This window comes from Melanostigma gelatinosum, assembly GCF_949748355.1.
Source record: "Melanostigma gelatinosum genome assembly, chromosome: 2".
Taxonomy (NCBI): domain Eukaryota; kingdom Metazoa; phylum Chordata; class Actinopteri; order Perciformes; family Zoarcidae; genus Melanostigma; species Melanostigma gelatinosum.
The window spans coordinates 6560642-6579464 of NC_136635.1; the positions used below are offsets into that span (position 1 = coordinate 6560642).

Here is an 18823-nt window from a genome sequence, read left to right on the forward strand (position 1 = left end):
TCACAAAGATAGAAGTACAGGTGTGTGTGTGTGTGTGTGGCGTGCGGCGTGCGCGCTAGCGATTTTAATTAGGCCCACGCAAAATCCTTATCTCCTCTCTCCAACAGCCACTGTAACCCACAAGCACTCAACAGTACTTAAGACCTTGCATAATATAACGGCTTAGATTGAAACAAATAAATGTGGCACACACACACACACACACACAGTAGAAAAATGACTTGAATACACAGATTGTTGTCACACCATGTCAGTACCCAAAGATCCTCAAGGTCTTGTCCTCCATAATGTAAATCACCTGCAGTCAAACACACACACACACACAGTCCTGATCCTATAGCACAGCAGATGCTGCAGTTGATTCCCAAGAGTCTTGTTTGAAAGCTCTCTGGAGGAATAGAATCAGCACTTTCCACCCATCACATAATCAGTTTTACAAAGCGACCCACACCTCCTCCGTGTGTACCGTTTCAGTCTTTTCCTCCTCCTACAGCTCTCTCTTTTTTTTCCATCTCTGCTGCCGTGGTTACTGGTTTGGTGGAAACCATTAGTACTGAAGTGATTGGCTGTTACAGTGTATACCAAAGTAAAAGCAGCCATTAAACCCCACTGCTCCAGTGCATATGAGAGATGATAGAACGAGAGACGCCCCTCATCTCTTCTGAATCACCTGCACTCTCACACACAGACACTCAACTACTCCTACATCCCTGAGACTGTAAATAGAGATAGATTGGAAACTTAAATAGGTGGAACATTCACACTAAACGTAATGGGAGAGCTGATTGTTTTTCTGCTCTCTCTCTCTCTCATTTCATTTTTTTCTGCCTCACCTTTCTCCCTGAAACATTCCCTCTTTCACTCATTTTCTCATTCTTCTGTGCTGACTGTGACTCTTCCTGTTCTTTTGCATGTGTGCATGTGAATGAACTTTTGCTGTTTGTGTGTGTCCAGAATGCCTACGACATGGCGGAGCTGCAGAAGTCCCTCCAGCCGAGCCCGGCCCAGTCGGTCCAGTACTGCCGCTCCAGAGCCCTGCACCACCCTCCCCCACCCCTCCACCACCACCACCACCACCACCACCACCTCCTCCACCAGGCGGCCCCGCCCGCCGCCCAGCCGCTGGACCCCCTCAGCCGGACATCCAGCTCCACCACCTTGCCCCCCTCGGCAGCCTCCACCTCCTCCACCGCCACCACCGCCGCCAGCCTCCGCAGGGACGTGCCCCCCACCAGGCTCCCGGCCCAGGGCCAGGCCCGCCCCACCCAGCTGGCGCGCCGCTCCCTGTCCTTCTCCAGCCAGGACCTGGCGCGCTACCTGTGCGAGATCATCCGCGACGCCGACCAGCACCCGGACACGGGGCCCTTCGACTCCCTGCAGGTGTTCTCCACCGAGGGAGGGGGCTCGCCCGCCGGCTCCCTCAGCTCCTTCAGCTCGGCGGGGCTGGACGGAGGGAGTGGCGGGGATGGGGGAGGGGGAGGCATGGAGGACGGGAGGAGGGAGGAGACGCTCGGAGAGTGGGGGCCCCGCTTTGAGAAGCTGCGGGCGCTATACGAGCGGGCTGAGGCCAGCGACCTCTGAGCTCAGATGCGCGGACCGAACTGACAGGACCCTGGTAACGGGCCACCCCCGAAACAATCAATTAGCAGACGCTTAGCAACGACAGAGGCGGGAAAACAGCGAGAGACTGAGTGACAGAGAGATCGCTCCACACCCGTCACAAGTGTTTACTGGTTGATGAGCGCCGTCAATCAACACGGCGGCCCAACAGACAGATGAGAGTCCCTGTGAGAGGAGCGCGTCGCTCTGCGCTCCCTCCACCTTGGAAGACAATTTTGCAGGAGCAGACGTTATCAAACCTGCCAGTCAGGTGAAAGGCGTCGGAACGTCACTCCCTAGCCGGGCTACTCACCATGATGGAGCTTAGCTTCACTGTCAGAAAAGATCAGCTCCTGTCACAGCCACTAAAACCCCCAAATTCTCCTCTGTTTTCTCTGGATGAGTGTCAACCGAAGGCCTCAGATGTGAAATGAAAATGTTTTGGCCAGGTTATTATTATCTTTTTTTTATACCTGAGCAGATCGATGCCACATCAAAATGTTTTTTAGCACCTTGCTGCCGGATTAAATCGATGTAAGGACTCGGGGGGTAAAAGAAGCACTCTTACATATGTTCCACTTGGTGCTGTCACATGTTACGACAGTGAAGATGAGTGGGATCATACTGAGCAGCCCATATAATGCAGAGTTTTGGTTTTCATGATATAGTGGACACATTGTGTTCTCGCTGCCTGGCTGTACACAGCTTCTGTCAATGTTTGTATGAGGGGGGGGGGGGCCGTCCACCAGGACTGGGTTGCAGCGTGAGTTAATTCTTCTTTTTCTTCTGGTAACGTGTCCTTCACTGGGTCCAGTAATTCTGTGTTGGTTGGGTGTTTCAAGTTCCAATGCTCCGTGGGTTGTAAGACATCAAGCTGTTTCTACTTGCTGCTGCGCCCTCGTCTTCATGTGGTTTCCTATTCTCATTTGTGCTCCTCTGCCGAGCGCTCCTCCTCACCCCCGAGGGAGGGCCCACAAAAAGAAAACAAAGAAATCTCAAACAGCTTTGTAACAAAGAAATGGGAGCGGACGGGCGGACTGCGGGAGGGAGAGGAAATACTTGCTGTGTTGCTCTGCGTACGCTCCTCCTCAGGCACACCAAATGTGGCGGCTGCGAGAGACGAGTTTAACAGACGGCCGCAGAGTAGAATACAAATGTCGAACGGCTTTCCAAGGTGACGGCTCAATCAATAGAAAGGGAAAGAGGAGGATGAGGGGACGGCGGCAATGGTTATTCATATATATATATTATTCCGAGCTATCTGTGCAGTACGCAATTCACGCGCACATTTCCCCATCGTCTCTTGCTAAACGACCACACACTCTTTGATTGTAGGAAAATCGACCGAACACTGCAGGGAAATAAGAAGTCTGCAAGTTATTATGTGAATTGTCAGCACAGTGGAAAGTGCTCCTCTTGTTTGGCTTCCCTTTCACATCAGGTTGATGCCCCCCCCCCCCCCTCTCAACTCAACAAAAAACATCCCAGACTTCCTGCTGTTATGGAACCGATGAGAACAATTAGTGTGAAAAAGAACCGAAAAGGCAAAGACCAATAACAAAGCTCTGGAGGGTCCGCTGTCTTCACCTTTGATAAGAGAGATGATCAGAGTGGAGGGGTGAATCAGAGAGCAAATGCGGAAGGGAGGCAGAGAGGGACCATCTTACCATGCCTGGCTCTGTGATGAAATGTGACGGCAGCTCTCAGTAGCTCCGACGGGAGCTGTAGAGATATGAGGGCGATGCCGGGAGCAATGTTTTTCATGCGGAAGCGGTTTGTTGCGCAGCAAATGGCATAGAATAGATAATAAGTCATGTGTCCTAAGCTCATCCCTGCAATGCTCCGAAAAGCCAACCTGGCTCCTTCAGGCGCCGCATTTAGCTGGAAGCAGCGATTGCGCTCTTTGTATTATTCTCGGTGCGGCAGGAGAGCCGAGCCTGTCGGCAGGAGAGCAGCTAAAGGGTGGGAGTGTGTGGAAACATGTCAGGCCACTAATCCTAACAGGAGGTGATCGCTCGCTGTCATGCTGGGAGGAAAGAAAAGCAAAGGATTGCGGGGTACCTTCAAAAACAATCGTCAACAGAGGAGTAGATTCCAAGATTGCAGCTTTCCAGAAACACACTATTTTCTTAAAAAGCCGAGGCAACAATGCAGCTTTTAAAAAATGAGAGCCTTTGCGGTCCGGTGAGGGTGCAGTGCGCTCTGGAAGTGCGCACAGGCTTTTTTTGCAGACAGTGGAGATTTCCTAGAGGGGGACGCTTGGTTTGTGTTTTCTTTCCTTTCTTATTCCCCTGTGGAAAAGGGGTCCGAGCCTGAGCCACGCAGAGCGGTGAAGGATGAAGGCACTTCATGCTTCACTCTCTGCAGCCGGAGGGAGCAGCGACCTCACTTCCCCACCGCCATTCATTTGTACCATAAAACAGCTTCTTCGTGTTGTGTTCTGGGTGCAGACATGTTGTGGACAAAGTTGATGTTTTTACATCATTTGTAAATACAAAGGTAGGTTAATATCAATGATTGCTTTTTTTTGTCAAGAAAAGCACCACATAGATTGAAAAATGTGCAGCTACTGAGAAAAAAAAAAGAATATATGTATATAACAGAAAAAAAATCTTTTTTATCATCATGGAGGTGATGAGCTTTGGACAGTTATGTACGTGTTTTGTATTTGCTTTGATTTTTTTTTTCTCAATAAATTCATTTGTTTGTTGACTGCATCTGCAATTATTGATTTATTAGTTAAGAAAAGAAACCGTGAAAATGAAAAGGCATTGTTGGAAAAAGAAAAACTTCATTTGAAATACTGCCATTGATCATTGACGTGGCTGTTGTATCACACTGACATTGGAGAAGAGTTCTGCTCTACGTGTCCCCGTCACCAATAGCGTGCTTGGCATTGTAATTACAGAGTCAACATTTACTGGATTGTGATATTTCTGATGTAAAAAAAAACACAGCTGTACAACATGGGTTCAGTGGAGTCTTAGGAAGAGCAAAACGGAGCAAATGATGAAAGGCACTAAAATACACAATAGAATATTCCTCTTTTAAATAAACACAGATGTCGATAGTTCCCTGACGGCTCTCCTATAGAGCCAAAGATAATGTTCATGCTCCACAGCCGTTATGTAGCCTTTAAGGTGGCTCATTTTGTGCATTTATCTTCTTATATACAGTCTGTGGCTTACATCAGTGATGAAGAGTGGCCTACAACGTCGGCCAATTAAAATGTACCTTTAGCCTCTATTGAAAAGCCAGCTTGCCTTCTGATGTGTACCAATATGTAATCACAGGTTATATTTAGACCCCTGTATTTAATGTGGAAATGTCACATTCATAACTCGTTCCAATATACTTAAGTCGCACTGGCTCAGTGGGATCTGTCTGCTTCGAGATGCAAGAACAACTCCTTCCAACACGGATAACAAATCGCAGAAGGCAACGATTCATTGTCTCTAAAAGACGGCGGAAATGTCCACGCTAAATTGCAACGCTTCCGAAGAGGACGCCATCTTGGAAAGCTACAACGTGACGAAGCGGAGTCGATTCAAGGTGAGCTTCCAGACCGCAGCGCTCCAGAGATATAGGGAAAGCACTTTGGTCACTTAGGTCGACATTGCCGACGTAAATGGGTATAAATGTTTCATCCAGCTGTACGGCGGCCTGCGCTTCCTTCTGCTCCTCAGTAGTCACCTGTTGTACCAACCGTCCCAAACACATGCCGGGAGAATATACAAGATATGCTTCATCTACTGAAACTAGAGGGTGAAGTGGGTGCTTTTGAGTTCCCCCAGCACCCTGATACAATGATATTTCATATCATTATTTAAAGTAAACAAAAAACAACGATCCAAAGTCATTGGGGACAAATCGATTGACAAAGTCATGAAATAAAAATTGGATTTACAGAATAAAACACGAGTGAGATATGAAAGTGTATCAGCGGGGTCTCTGGTGGTCCCAGTGATGCACTGCTGAGCTGCGATTGTTCATTTGTGTGATGCTGCCGGTCATTGCTTGTTTCCCTTGCGGTGTGATAGCCTACTGTACAGTCTGTACAGTATTCTCTCTTAGATGTGGTTTGGTAATTAAAGTGCTCAGCAGCAGTGGTTTTGTGGTTCATGGTGCAGTTTAACTGTTTAACTGTTTAAATTGACTCACTGTGTGATAACAACTGTGCTGGTGTTGAGCAGAAGCATCTCACTGGAGGAGGAGGTGTTCTGCTGTCAGGGATCTACAGATGTGTGGATATTAATCGTTTCGACGGGGACTAATTAACTCCTGTGTGGTCTGTAACCCCTTTCATTATAGCATTGTGATAACTGTAATAATTATAGACCATATATTCCATGGCAACATGCCATGTCAGCAGACACAAAGTAAATTAAGTGAAATGATGCATATTGAAGAGTGTGAACCAATGCCAAAGACCAAAATACAAGCCAATAAAAACGCTCTAAACAAAGTCACATCCACTCGACCTGGTGGATCAACATATTTCCTGATTACTTATTAGATCAATTAATGGATGATCGGCAGGAACATCGGTGGATTCATCTGTGTAAATCTTTCTTTTAAAGGCAATTCCTAGATTATTATTGTCAGCTAGGCAGTTATTTATTTCAATTGTCTCTTATGTGAAAACACGCTTTCATACAAACTTAATGTTGTTCAAATTATTAATGAATTAACAACAAAATTAATTGAAATGAAGGATAATATCCTTTTTATTCAATCCAGCTCAAACTATTGATTTTGTTTGTCATTTTATTCATGAACATTATGCAATTCTCCACCAATTATTCATTCGATAAAAGTATATCATCGTTGTGTGATTTTGACTTGAACTGTCGGGTGTGCAGCATGTTAAGACACGTGCTTTTATTTGTGACACACCAGCAGATGTGCGGCCTGAGTGGATGACATCTGGGGAAAAGAGAAATGTTACTCAGACCATCTGAGACGTCTTCTCTGTGCTGAATCTCAGCGCTCGGATATTTTTCTCATCACCAGCTTCATTGTGTACAGTGCTGTTAATATTGTAAGCACACAACTTATTTAAAATCAGAGGCCTCCTGAACTTTGTTATGAGCTTCTTGAACATTCAAGAAATTATAGGACATGGTCTGTGAACGACACGGACCATCAGACAGCATTCAGTGAGATGTACACTTGAGGAGAATATCATTGTCTCTGATGTCCACACCTTCAGAATACCTGAGACTGACATTACATCCCAGTCAGGAGCTCATTTGTCTTCTTTGTTGGTTCTCAGAGAAAAGCCGTAGTGTATATCTTATGCTGGAATAAAAAGTCATCGTGTAGTATGCTGAAAAAATATCATAGTAAAGTTTACGGTAAAAAATAATAATATAGTACAAACTATAGCCATAAAGAAGTCATAGTGTGGTATGATTGTGCAAAGTATCTCATCACAATCATTAAAGAATCATCAGTTTTTCATAAAAGGTTCATAAAAATGCTCGTACTTTGACATACTAGACATTTTTCATGATATAAGTAATAAAAAAAGTCACAGTGTGTCATATAATATTATTGTATATTAATAAAAACAAACATATAGTATGTCAGTTATCAAAATGTCATAATAGTGTGTCTGTTAGTTTGTCATGAAATAGTCATGTCATAGTTAAGTAAAGTCACAGTATATTGTGCCGTAAACATTACATTCAATTATGTCAAATCATAAAATATCACAGTGTGCTAAGAAAGTCATAGTATATCCTAAAAGAATCATAGGATACCATTCAAAAGTCAGATTTTAGTATAGTATGTCATGAAGTAACAACATGTTGGAAAAAAAGTCATAGTATACACTCAAAAAAACGATTCAAGCCCTTCTTAGATGGGACACATTTAAATTGTGTTTGCTTTGTTTAAATATATCCATTTAAATGATAAACCTATATATATTTAATAGCAGTAACACAAAATGTTTTCATAGTTGCACTTATGAGATTTATTTAGGTTAGATGGTGGTGTGTCAACGCAAAATAAATGTGTTTCATAAGAGACGCTGCACACTCCGGTCAAGTAGGTGGCGGTATGCACCTATTGAAATTTGAAGAAGAAGAAGAAGAGACTACCCTTTGCGCATGTGCCAGATTTCGCGCTTCTATACGTCTTTTTTGCTAACTGCAACAGGTTGCATCAAGATTGACTCTGGCGAAAGTCCATTCTTTGGTAAGTAGCTTTATTTCTTTTGGTGTACTCTACCCCTGTCAAATAACGCTTGCAGTATGTAACGTTAATATTTACCACAAATTGTGGAACTGCCTTCTGCTGTAGTTTTAACGAAGTAGCTACCCGATGTGGTTGGTACTGCTCCCTACAGGGATGGGTCAAATGCAGTAGTCAAGTTTCGTGTATGTGTAAATGTATATGACAATAAAAATGGTTTCTTCTTTCTTCTATTATGACCTAGTTAGCCAACGTGGTTAGCATTAAAACGTGGTTAGCATTACGACGTAACGTTCGGTAGCCAACGTGGTTAGCATTACGACGTAACGTTCGGTAGCCAACGTGGTTAGCATTACGACGTAACGTTCGGTAGCCAACGTGGTTAGCATTACGACGTAACGTTCGGTAGCCAACGTGGTTAGCATTACGACCAGAGGTCAGGGTGTGCCCTGGCATTAATATGGCTTGGGTACAGCGCTGAAGCGCGTACGTTACATATGAACCTTGCCAACATAAAAACAATGTGGAGAGCAGTTAACCGAGGCGACCACGGGTCTCTCCCTCCTCTTGCGCCATAACGGATACAGGCAGAGGAGGCCAGTCACTTCAGGTGTGGAAGTTCAGTTTATATAAACGTTAGCCACGGTTTATTTTACTGATAAATATGTAATATGAATTTGAATCATGAGTAACTGCTGAATCACTCACACGGCACCTGACTCGCACACACACTGTCTCCTCTGCTAATTTTCTCGCTGGATTCAGCGCTTTCTTAATAATCGCATCGATGTACGTTCATTGTATTTCTACACAGCGTCTTTTCTCTTCTCTCGCGCTGTGCACATGGAGGCAGGAGTGAGAATGAATTATTGTTATGGTGACGCTGTTAATACAACAACACGAACGCCAAGCATTATTATAGTGTACTTCTGTAGTATTGTCTCAATATAACACACATTTTGCTTAGGTTTATGTTCTGTTTGAGACCTTTCTATAATTCAAATCCAAAATGATTGCAAACTCATAACAATTGTAAAGTGTCCCTGGTCACCGCAAACTGTTTGATATTTATTAAAGTTATGGTGTAAAATTTATTTGAAATGCTTTCTGATTTGATCTGTTATATGAAGCTTAAATGTTGTCATAAATTGATAGTCCATTCTAAATGTTTTCTCAGTGTTTAAAAGCAAGATTGACTTATCTATGAAACTTTGAGTATTCCAGCATTTCACACCTCTAATATATTTCTCTCATCTTTTGCAGTTTGATCAGCATTATAATTGAGGCAACCTCCAAATTGATAGTAAGTAAAATGCTATATGCTCAATAGTGACACAAGCTGATCTGTATCATTGTCATTTGTTCAGTGTGATATGTGCTAATTCTCCTGTTCTCTTTTCTAGGATTATACATGTGGCAGTGTAAGGAATGCAGTTTGGAGCTAAATACCAGGTATTTGTTGTTGCAACATTTTAGGCAGACTCATGGGCATTTTAGGGGGAGTTATCGATATCCATGTCCATACACAGATTGTCCGTGTACATTTACTTCATGGAGTAAGCTTCTCAATCACACATACAAAAGTCACGCTAAACAGCAAACTCCAAAGCCAGTAGAAGTACCTACATTCCAGTGTCATGTGTGCTCATGCAGAGAACTTGCAACAGAACAAGATTATTTTCAACACATAAATGGACATCTCAGGCATGATGAAACGGTTACATGTATGTTTCTAGGATGCACATTTAAAACTAATATTTACAGTACATTCAACACACACAAAAACAGGAAACACAAGCAACATTCATTAAATGACTTTAAAGCCAATGTTGTCAGTACAAACAGTCAGTTTCATCAGTCAGACAGTTCTGCAGTTGGGCCAACAGAGTCTGTGGATACAGATAATGAATACGAAATGCTAAGTCATGGTGATGCTGCGGGGATACACCTGCCAAATTTGATTGAAGAGAAAATTGCGTGCATTCTATTGAAGTTGGAAAATGTTGTTCACGTTCCAAAGGCAATTATTGATGAGGTCCTTTCTGAACTTCACTTCATATTAAGTACAGAAGCTTTGCCTGTCACAAAAGCTATTGTTGCTGATGTATTCCAAAGTCATAAACTACAAGTGGAAGAGTCAGTAGTTGAAGAGCTTTCCAATGTTCTGTGCAAATCGAATCCATTGGGAATAGCTATTGCAACGGATGGCCCTCTTGCTACTGCATACAAACGTAACCGGTACTATACTTCCCATTTTGGTGTTTTAGAGCCGGTTGAGTACATTCTAGATGCCCAGAGGAATAGGACCTATCAATACATCCCTCTATTGCAATCGTTGCAACATTTGCTCTCTCGTCAAGGTGTCATTGAGCATCTTAAAGCTCCAACAATACAAGACCAGCTATTGTCTTGTCCCCAAGAGTACAGAACCATAAGAGACGGTGAGTACTATAAACAAAACCCTTTTCTGTCAGGTGAAGGTTTGAGAATCGCAGTCAATCTTTATGTTGATGATTTTGAGATTTGTAACCCTCTTGGGACATCTCGAAAGAAGCACAAACTCTGTGGTGTCTACTGGGTTTTGGGCAATTTGCCACCAGGTTCCCATTCAACACTAAGCTTAATCTACTTAGCTGTTCTATCCAAGTCTGATGACATCAAGGCCTATGGCTATGGGAAAGTGTTGGAACCTCTCTTGCAAGACTTGAGTATATTAGAACAGCACGGTGTCTTTGTTTCTCAACTTGGTCAGTTTGTTAAAGGTTCTGTCCAGTGTGTAATAGCTGACAATCTTGGAGCCCATGGGATAGGTGGATTTGTTGAGAGTTTTTCTGGTGGGTCAATATGCAGGTTTTGTACTGGAGATAAATTGGAATTTCAGACTAAGGATGTCAAATCAGGTGCTTTCCAACTTAGAACAAGAGACATCCATGATCTTCAAGTCCAGTCTGCTCAAGAGAATGCAACCATTTGCTGTGGTGTAAAAAAACAGTGTGTTTTCACAGAGCACCTTTCGTATTTTCATGTCAACACTGGTTATCCTCCTGACATTGTGCATGATCTCTTTGAGGGTGTTGTTCCAGTTGAACTTGCACGCTGTATTGGTCTATTGATCGCCAAAAGATTCTTCACTCTTGATGGCCTTAACACATTGATCCAGACATTTCCATACAAATGGGGGGACAAAACCAATCGCCCTCATGCCATACCACGGTCTTTCACATCTCGCAACACTATTGGTGGCAATGCACATGAAAATTGGACATTGCTACGATTGCTTCCCTTTGTGATTGGGCAAATCTTGCCAGAAGAGGAGCCAGCATGGCAGGTGATTCTAGATCTTAAGGACATAGTTGAGTTGGTTGTGACCCCTGTTCACACAGAAGAGACCATTGTGTATCTGGAGGCCAAGATCTATGATCACAGACAGCGCTACCTAGAACTCTTCCCACAAGTTAAGCTCCTACCAAAACATCACTATTTAGAGCACTATCCGCAAATGATTCGTTGCTTCGGACCTGTAATTGCACTTTGGACGATGAGATTTGAGGCTAAACATAGCTTCTTCAAGCAGGTTGCACGTCATACTAATTGCTTTAAGAATATACCACGTTCACTAGCTGTTAAACACCAGTTCATGCTTGCCTACCACACACATTCCTCCAGTCTCAAGAAGTCATCCTTGGAGGTCACAAATGTCTCAATCATGCCTGTTGATGTCCTTAATGAGAGAGTAGTGTCTACACTGAAGCAGCGATACCCAGATGTGACTAAGGTTCATATGGCAAAAAATGTGTCTTGCAGTGGTATAACTTACAGTGAGGGGATGCTTATTATACACGGATCTGAAGATGGACTGCCTAAATTCCATATGATCATTCAACTGTGTATTCTGAAAGAAAAGTTAGGGTTTCTCGTAAAAGATGTATGTTCATGGTATAGGGAGCATTATGGTGGATTTGAGCTGTCTGCCTCAGCAACTGGAGAGGTTGCCCTAATTGAGCTTGGTGACTTGGTGGACCCATACCCCCTTGTGGAGTACATGGTTGGGGGTTTGAGGATGGTAATGTTGAAAAGATTCGTCATCATTAAAGGTTAGTGTCATCAGGCCAAGTAGTCAAATTCTCAAACATTATATTTATTATCATCTCAAATATAACTAATATATTGGTTTCTTCTTTCTCCTGTAGATTAAAGGTGCTCCATAATGGCAGGTTCGGCTGTACTGCGGATTATCTTTGGTGATGAGTCTGACTCAAGAAAATTAGCCTTGGATTCTGGAATTCCAGCAACAGTGGAAGAGCTGCATATGGTAATAGAGAAATTCTTTCAATTGAACGAGGACTTCCGTTTGCAATACTTGGATGCTGACTTTAACGAGTTCATGAACCTTACTTCGGTGTCTGAAATTGAACATAAAAGCACACTGAAAGTAATTTACTCTCCTATATTGTCACCTGTGGAACCCTTCATCACTTTGTACACAGTAGACTCATCTGGTGAGACCTCGATTAGCACTGACCCAGAGCGTCAAACCCCTTCACCAATAGCTTCATCAATAGCTTCATCCTGTAGCGATGATACGCTGTACACATCCACACCATGTTCATCCCCAGATACTCAGTCCTCATGGCCCAATATCTTTGTGGTCCCTAAATTCACCTACGAGGCTGAATTTGAGCTACAACAAAGGAATACAGAGTTTGAGATAAATGGAACAAACTTCAGCCCTGCCCCAATACTGAAGGGAGTCATCCTTGGTGGCCTAGCCCAAGAAATGATGAAATACACAAAATACCCAAAAGACTATCAATGTGAAGAAGTAGCAGCAGCTTTGACGAGGGCACATCCTTGTTTGGGCCAGCTGGGAACCGCGACGGGATTTTGGGGATGGAAACAGTCACTTAAGTATAAAATGCAAAACTATCGAACAAAGCTTGGGCGGCTTGGACACCCTGAAATCCGTGTGAACTCCATGAAGCACAAACGAGAAGGCCAAGGCAAAGCTGCAGCCAACATCAAGAAACCAAGAAAGGCTGAAGTTAACTACCTTCCGCTGCACCCAAAAGGCGAAACAACAGAAAGCTTGGAGAACGAGAGAATTGCTTTATTGTCAGAACTGAAAAAGCGGAACAATGAAGTGGTGATAAAAGCCAAAATGGAAAAAACCTTCTCCCACAGGCGACTAGAGATCATAGAGCGGAGGCCTATGATAGAAGAATTCAAAGACAGATGGCCTGCCTTGTTCCAGCAGAGTGAAGTAAGTAAATGTGTATGTTTGTATGTGTTGACCATTTTGATGATTATTGACTGCACAATTGCAATTTGAATTTACTAATAATCCTACATCCCTATATGGTAGTAACTATAACAAACAAGTAACACTTTTATGTATTTTCTTTTTTTTGTTAAAAATAATATTCAGGTGAATGCAGAGTTCTTGCGGATCACCACCAAGCCATTACAGTCCAAGTTCTTGTCACAGCTGGACCACTTTTCAGGCAAGCTGATACAGATCTTCAACAGCATCGGAGGTGTGAAGGGGAAAAAGATCAAAGCTGTCCTGGCAATCAATGATTCGGTTAGTACAAATGCATAGAATATCCATTTCACTGAATTAGGTTGGTTATTGTAACATTTTCTTATCTATATCTGTTCATTTAAACACATTTGATGAATGGTAAATGGCCTGCTAATATAGTGCTTTTATCCAAAGCGCTTTACAGTGTTTGCATTAATTCATACACACACGCCAATGAATATGAAATTCATGACAGGCAACAGCCAGTTGGGGGCATTTAGGGGTTAGGTGTTCAGGGGCACTTCAACAGATATAACCCTCTGGACTTCAGCCAACGTGCTCTCCACCCTGTGCCACCGTCGCACCCACATTTACCTAATTTCTTTCCTGATTTGTTGCCCTTGTTTCAGTGTGACAACATTAACACCAGGAGGGAGTGCATCCTGAGAAGCCTGGTCATCTATCTTAATGAAGATCCAGACTCTTTCTTCAAGGAGTATCTGGTAAGTTTGAATCTGCTGTTGATGATTTAAGAATGCTTATTTTATAATGCATATATATATTTCGGGTTTTGTTGTTGTTCAGGCCTCCGCCCCTGAGGGTGCAGAGAGGGACATTGCAGACACTGTCATGGGGATTTACGTGATCAGAAGAGATGGGGAGCCAGAGGACGTGGGAATTGTGCTCGAAGGCGTTCAAATCCTGAACAAAATAGACGGTGTCGTCATGGCAATCATCATGCTGTTCGGGTTCATTTATGCCCTTGACCTCAGCTTTCCGGACAACCTCAAATACACCTTTGAGTTTCTCCAGAAGATAATCATGAACTTGGATGGGCACAAGCTGAATGCAAAGATACAGCAGCTAAAAATCAAGTTGTTTGCATGAGGTGAACATGCGTTGACAAGTTCACGACAGTCAATGACTTCACTTTGTGCATTAAACTTTCTTATATATCAAAACCTAAAACTATATCCCTTTGGAGAGCAGTTCAAAGCCTCCACCTTGAGTGCAGTGCATCGTTGTTTGTGGCACTGCACGATTTGGGATAGCTGGGTCTTTATTTTTCCTTATTTAATTTTTTTGCTGAGCTGTTACAAGAGTACTATTTGCAGGGTACTACCCTAATAACTACCCTCACAAAATGTTCTTAAAAGTTAATACCTTGCTGTGTGTAGGTTTGTTGTCATCAACTTTGTTGATAATTTAAAGATGTAACAGCACAAGATGCACTCAATAGATAATTCTTGCAGTTTGTTAATTTCCTAGACAGTTTGTTTATTTGTTTTTAAAAAGACTGTTTTAAACTTTAATAAAAACACCTGAACTAGGGTTTGGCTTATGTGTCTTAATTGGGGATCAAATAGAAAAAAGGTTTTTACCTGATTAATTCATTTCCAATTAATTATATAATATTGAGTTGAACAAACATAAATCAATTTCATTTCATTAATGGTATTTTTTTATTTAGGTTGCATCTGATATAAATGAGTCGGACTAACTCAATTAAATTTCATGTCATTAATGGTATTCTTTTATTTAGGGTACATTTGATAAAAATGAGTCTGACTAACTCAATTCAATTATATTTCATGGATGTGTTTAGTTTAAGTTAGGTTTAACTATATTTCCTCGGTGGAAAACCTGCCCACAATTTAATTGAGTTCATCCAATGAATTATTTTTTTGAGTGTACAATGATAATGTAATTGTCACAGCTCTGCCTCTTCCCTCCTGTCTTTTTAATTCTCACTCACCTCATTCACCAACTCATTCAGTGCACCTGTCTGCCTCCCTCCTCATCAGCACAACTCCCATCACCTGCCTCCATCAGCCACTGTAGAAACTCCTGCCTCTCATCACTCACTGCCGTCATCGCTTGGCTCGTCCTGTTCCCGGGTTCCCCGTCTGCATGCCCTGCCTCATCCTGCTGCATTTCCCCCCTCATCTCTTGTCTCATCCATGAATTCCCTGTGTGTTTCTGGAGGTTTCCTGTTCTGATTGAAGTATTCATTAAAAACCTGCTTCACTCTACTTCTGGTCTGGTCTGCGTTTGAGTCCTCCACCACACCCCGTGGCAACAGTGTAAAAAGTTCTGGTAGCATGTGAGGAAGAAGTCACAGTACATAGAATGCCATGAAAAAATAAGAATCTAGTGTGTCATTAAAAGTCAAAATAAAGTAAAAGATTAGTATACCGTATAAAATCATACTTTACTGCTATGTCATATATTTCATAAAATAACATAGCAAAGTCATAGTACCAGCAATATCTAAAAATATTACTCAATTTATCTTAAAAAGTTATAATGTATATCAAAAATATCATAGTATTATGTCATAAACTATTTTCATAGTAATGTGTAACATAAAAATGTCATACAAATCTTATAGTGTGCCATTAAGTGTGTATTGGTAAAGTATGTAGCATAAAGAAGTAAGCCAGTATTAAGCCATAAAGAAATGCATAATTGGTGTCATTAAAAATGTCATGGTATACAATGAAACTAATAATTTAGTTGATTTCAAAAGTAATAACACAGCATGTCAACAATAAATGTTAAGTACAGTCGTTCTTATAAAGGCCATGAAATGCCATAAAAATGTCAAACAGTTTGAATAATATGGTGTTCCATAAAAATGTCATGAAGTAATAAAAAATGTCTTGGTCTGCAATAAAAAAGTCATAAAAGTTATAAAATGGCATGTCACAAAGACGATGGTTTAATGGCTGTACACAGAATCATAAAGAGGCACATTTGTGAGGGTTTTATTACGCCACAAACTGGACCGTTCCACTGTGAATGAGAACTAGTTCATTCTGTTTCACCTCACGGCTCACAGGCTGCAGACAGTTCACTGAATATGTGCGACAGAACAACGTAAGAGCACAACGCTCCAAAGACAGTGGAGATGGTTGTGAACTTCCCTGAAGAACGCAGCTGGAGCTGGAGTCCTTCAGCTCTCTGGGCTCCATCACTAACTAGGACGTCATATCAGCTCCATCAACCAAGAAGACTCGGCAGAGGATTTACTTCTCCTAACAGCCGGATGAAGGTCAACCTGCCAAAAAAGCGTGTCGGTGCGCTTTTACACTTCTTTACACCACTTTTTTTTACCACACACTAAAGTCTGATTTTCACCGCTGTAAAAGGACGTGCACGTGTAGCCAACAGAGGCACTTCCAGCAGACGATGACTGTGTCGTGACGGAAGCGTTTTTCAGGTCCACCTCTCCTTAACTTGATACTCGTCCCAATCCAGTCTGCTGCTCACCTCCGTCTTTTCTCCACTAAAGAAGACAATGAGCTCAACGGGCTGTAAATTCAACTTCAGGTATTCTGAAGTTCTGTAAAACAGAGATAATAATGTGCTCATAATATACTCATAAAGTGTCGGTATCACACTGAATGATGTCTGAATGTCTATCACAGACCACCTCCTATCATTTCATGAACTTTCGAGAAGTTCCCAACGTAACTAAAGAGGCCACTGAATATAAAAAATGATTTCAATATTCAACGCCATTAAACACGACAGAGCTGGTAATGAGAGAAAACAACATCCTACCTCAGGGCTTGTCTCAGATGGTCTGTAAAACATTTCTCTTTTTCCCAGATGTCATCCAGTGAGGCAGCATATCAGTGTGTGGCGCAATAACAGCACGTCTTCACATGCAACACAGCTGACAGTTCAAGTGAAAACCATACAACAACAACAACAACACACGTTTATAGGATGTATAGCTATATTCATAGATAACATTGACAGTGGGAAATATATCACAGACTAATCCTTACACGACCCGGTTTTACATATTACGCTTTGTATGGCGCATCTATTTATAAATGTAATGCCAACTTCCACGCCATAGTGTACATCTTACACTTTACATACTGCTGGCTGTAGCTTGTGGATTTCCCACAGAGAACCAATAAAGCCTTATTGGTGGAAAAATATGTATTTATTTATTGGTTGTATTTTGTGTTCGAAAAGTATTGTTTAAACTGGCTCGAAATCCACAAACCAGCGTGAAAATGAAAACGATTGTATTCGAGTCTAGGGGGCGGAGCCGGATACTTGTTGGACCCTGTCAGAGCTGGCCGATGCATGCGCTGTGATTGGCCAGTCGGAGCTCAAGGGGCGGGGACTCAACAGGAAATGGCACATCACATCCAGTGTGGAGTTGCACATGCTTACCGGCAAGCTGAATGATGATGCTTCCACCAGTGTGGCTTATCACTAACAGTGGCAAGTCTACCAATGGAGCAGCGTACAGGCCAATAGTTCTCCAAATAATAAGCCTGAGCAAAGTGAACCTCCGCTGATGAGGTGTCAGTGGTCCCTATTAAGGACTTGACCTTTCTAGACGGAATATGGCGTTAAAAATAGCTCCCCATTCATCAGCTGCAGCCATCGAGCCACTTTGATCAGATGAGGGTGCGCTCCGCTCTGAATGTATTCAAAGCAAAGGCCACCATTGGTTTGATCTGTGTCGCCTCGTGTCATGTCAACACCGAGAGACGTATTCTCCTCTCTGTACGGCGCGAACGCTAGCTGAGACTGAACACAGCGAAACATCCGCATCACAACAGTCAGATGCAGAATCTTTTTAACGCCTCTCCGGTTCCTTTTCACCGACTGAAGGAAGAACTGGAGCGGTCCAATTTGGCCCGGAAAATGGCGCTCACGCCAAAATAGCAAAGTCCCAGTTCCCCACAGCCTCCCCGCGGTCATCTGACCAACTAGTAACAGCAGCTCTAAACAAAGTGAATAACACATCCGCAACGGAGTTCCATGATCAATCAGCACCGTCTGTAACGAAAGAGCGAAAGAAAAGATTGTGGTTCATCACATGTAGACAAAGGAATATGAGAACTGTTTTTTTTTTTGCTTTGCTCTTTGCTCAGTCAGGAGTGATGATGAAGATTGATGCGACGGACAACACAACCTTCACTCACAGACATTACATTCCAGCAGAAACAAAGCTTTCTCTGAGCACATCTGCAATAAAGTGTGCACTGTTTTCTGCTGTTCATACACTAGAAATGAAGGTATTTGCTACACACAGGAAATCAAAGGAGCCACCAGCTTTGTCTTCTCACTTAATTTGGCCTGGGACAGACGTGGAGGGGGAAAAACAAATGAATCTCACGCCGTGGAAGAGGCAAAGAACACAGAAGACACGACTGAACGGTTCGTCAGCATCAGGTCTTTATACAGCAACATACTAGTGACTGGGTTTTACATCTCTTACACAAGTGAAATGCTCCATTATGGAGTTGATGCACGAACAAGATGTTTGTAATTCACAAACCCTTCAGAACAACATTCACCTCCGTCATCCTTTTCAAATAAAATGTCTTTGATTGTATTTGTTCAGGGCGCATAAATGTCTCTTGAATGATCGAGGTGGAAACACTGACATGTGTTGCTGATGCTGTTTATGTTACAGTGTGCCTGTTACCTGCAGATGTGCCGTCCTTCACAGGTAACATCGTCCAG

At 42.6% G+C, this 18823-nt stretch overlaps 2 protein-coding genes across 3 annotated transcripts in view; both read left to right on the forward strand.

The window, feature by feature from the left end:
* Positions 1 to 1581, forward strand: part of LOC306791227 (neural-cadherin) — a gene marked incomplete at both ends in the record, with an annotated part of 282576 nt that extends 280995 nt beyond the window's left edge. Inside the window, one exon of the mRNA XM_079287854.1 lies at positions 955 to 1581. Within this exon, the coding sequence (XP_079143980.1) occupies positions 955 to 1581 (627 nt within the window). The remainder of the gene's footprint in view (positions 1 to 954) is intronic.
* Positions 1582 to 7751: 6170 nt separating this feature from the next.
* On the forward strand, positions 7752 to 15228 carry LOC306795132 (uncharacterized protein). 2 transcript variants are annotated; one of them, XM_079293507.1, is made up of 8 exons: positions 7752 to 7803; positions 9064 to 9103; positions 9204 to 9252; positions 11743 to 11894; positions 11991 to 13060; positions 13226 to 13381; positions 13732 to 13824; positions 13907 to 15228. In XM_079293507.1, the coding sequence occupies exons 5-8, from the start codon at positions 12008 to 12010 to the stop codon at positions 14207 to 14209; spliced, it is 1605 nt and encodes a 534-aa protein (XP_079149633.1). In that variant the 5' UTR covers positions 7752 to 7803; positions 9064 to 9103; positions 9204 to 9252; positions 11743 to 11894; positions 11991 to 12007; the 3' UTR covers positions 14210 to 15228. The 2 variants fall into 2 exon arrangements, with proteins under 2 accessions (XP_079149633.1, XP_079149634.1); XM_079293508.1 differs by lacking the exon at positions 7752 to 7803 and adding an exon at positions 8330 to 8410.
* Positions 15229 to 18823: the final 3595 nt, after the last annotated feature.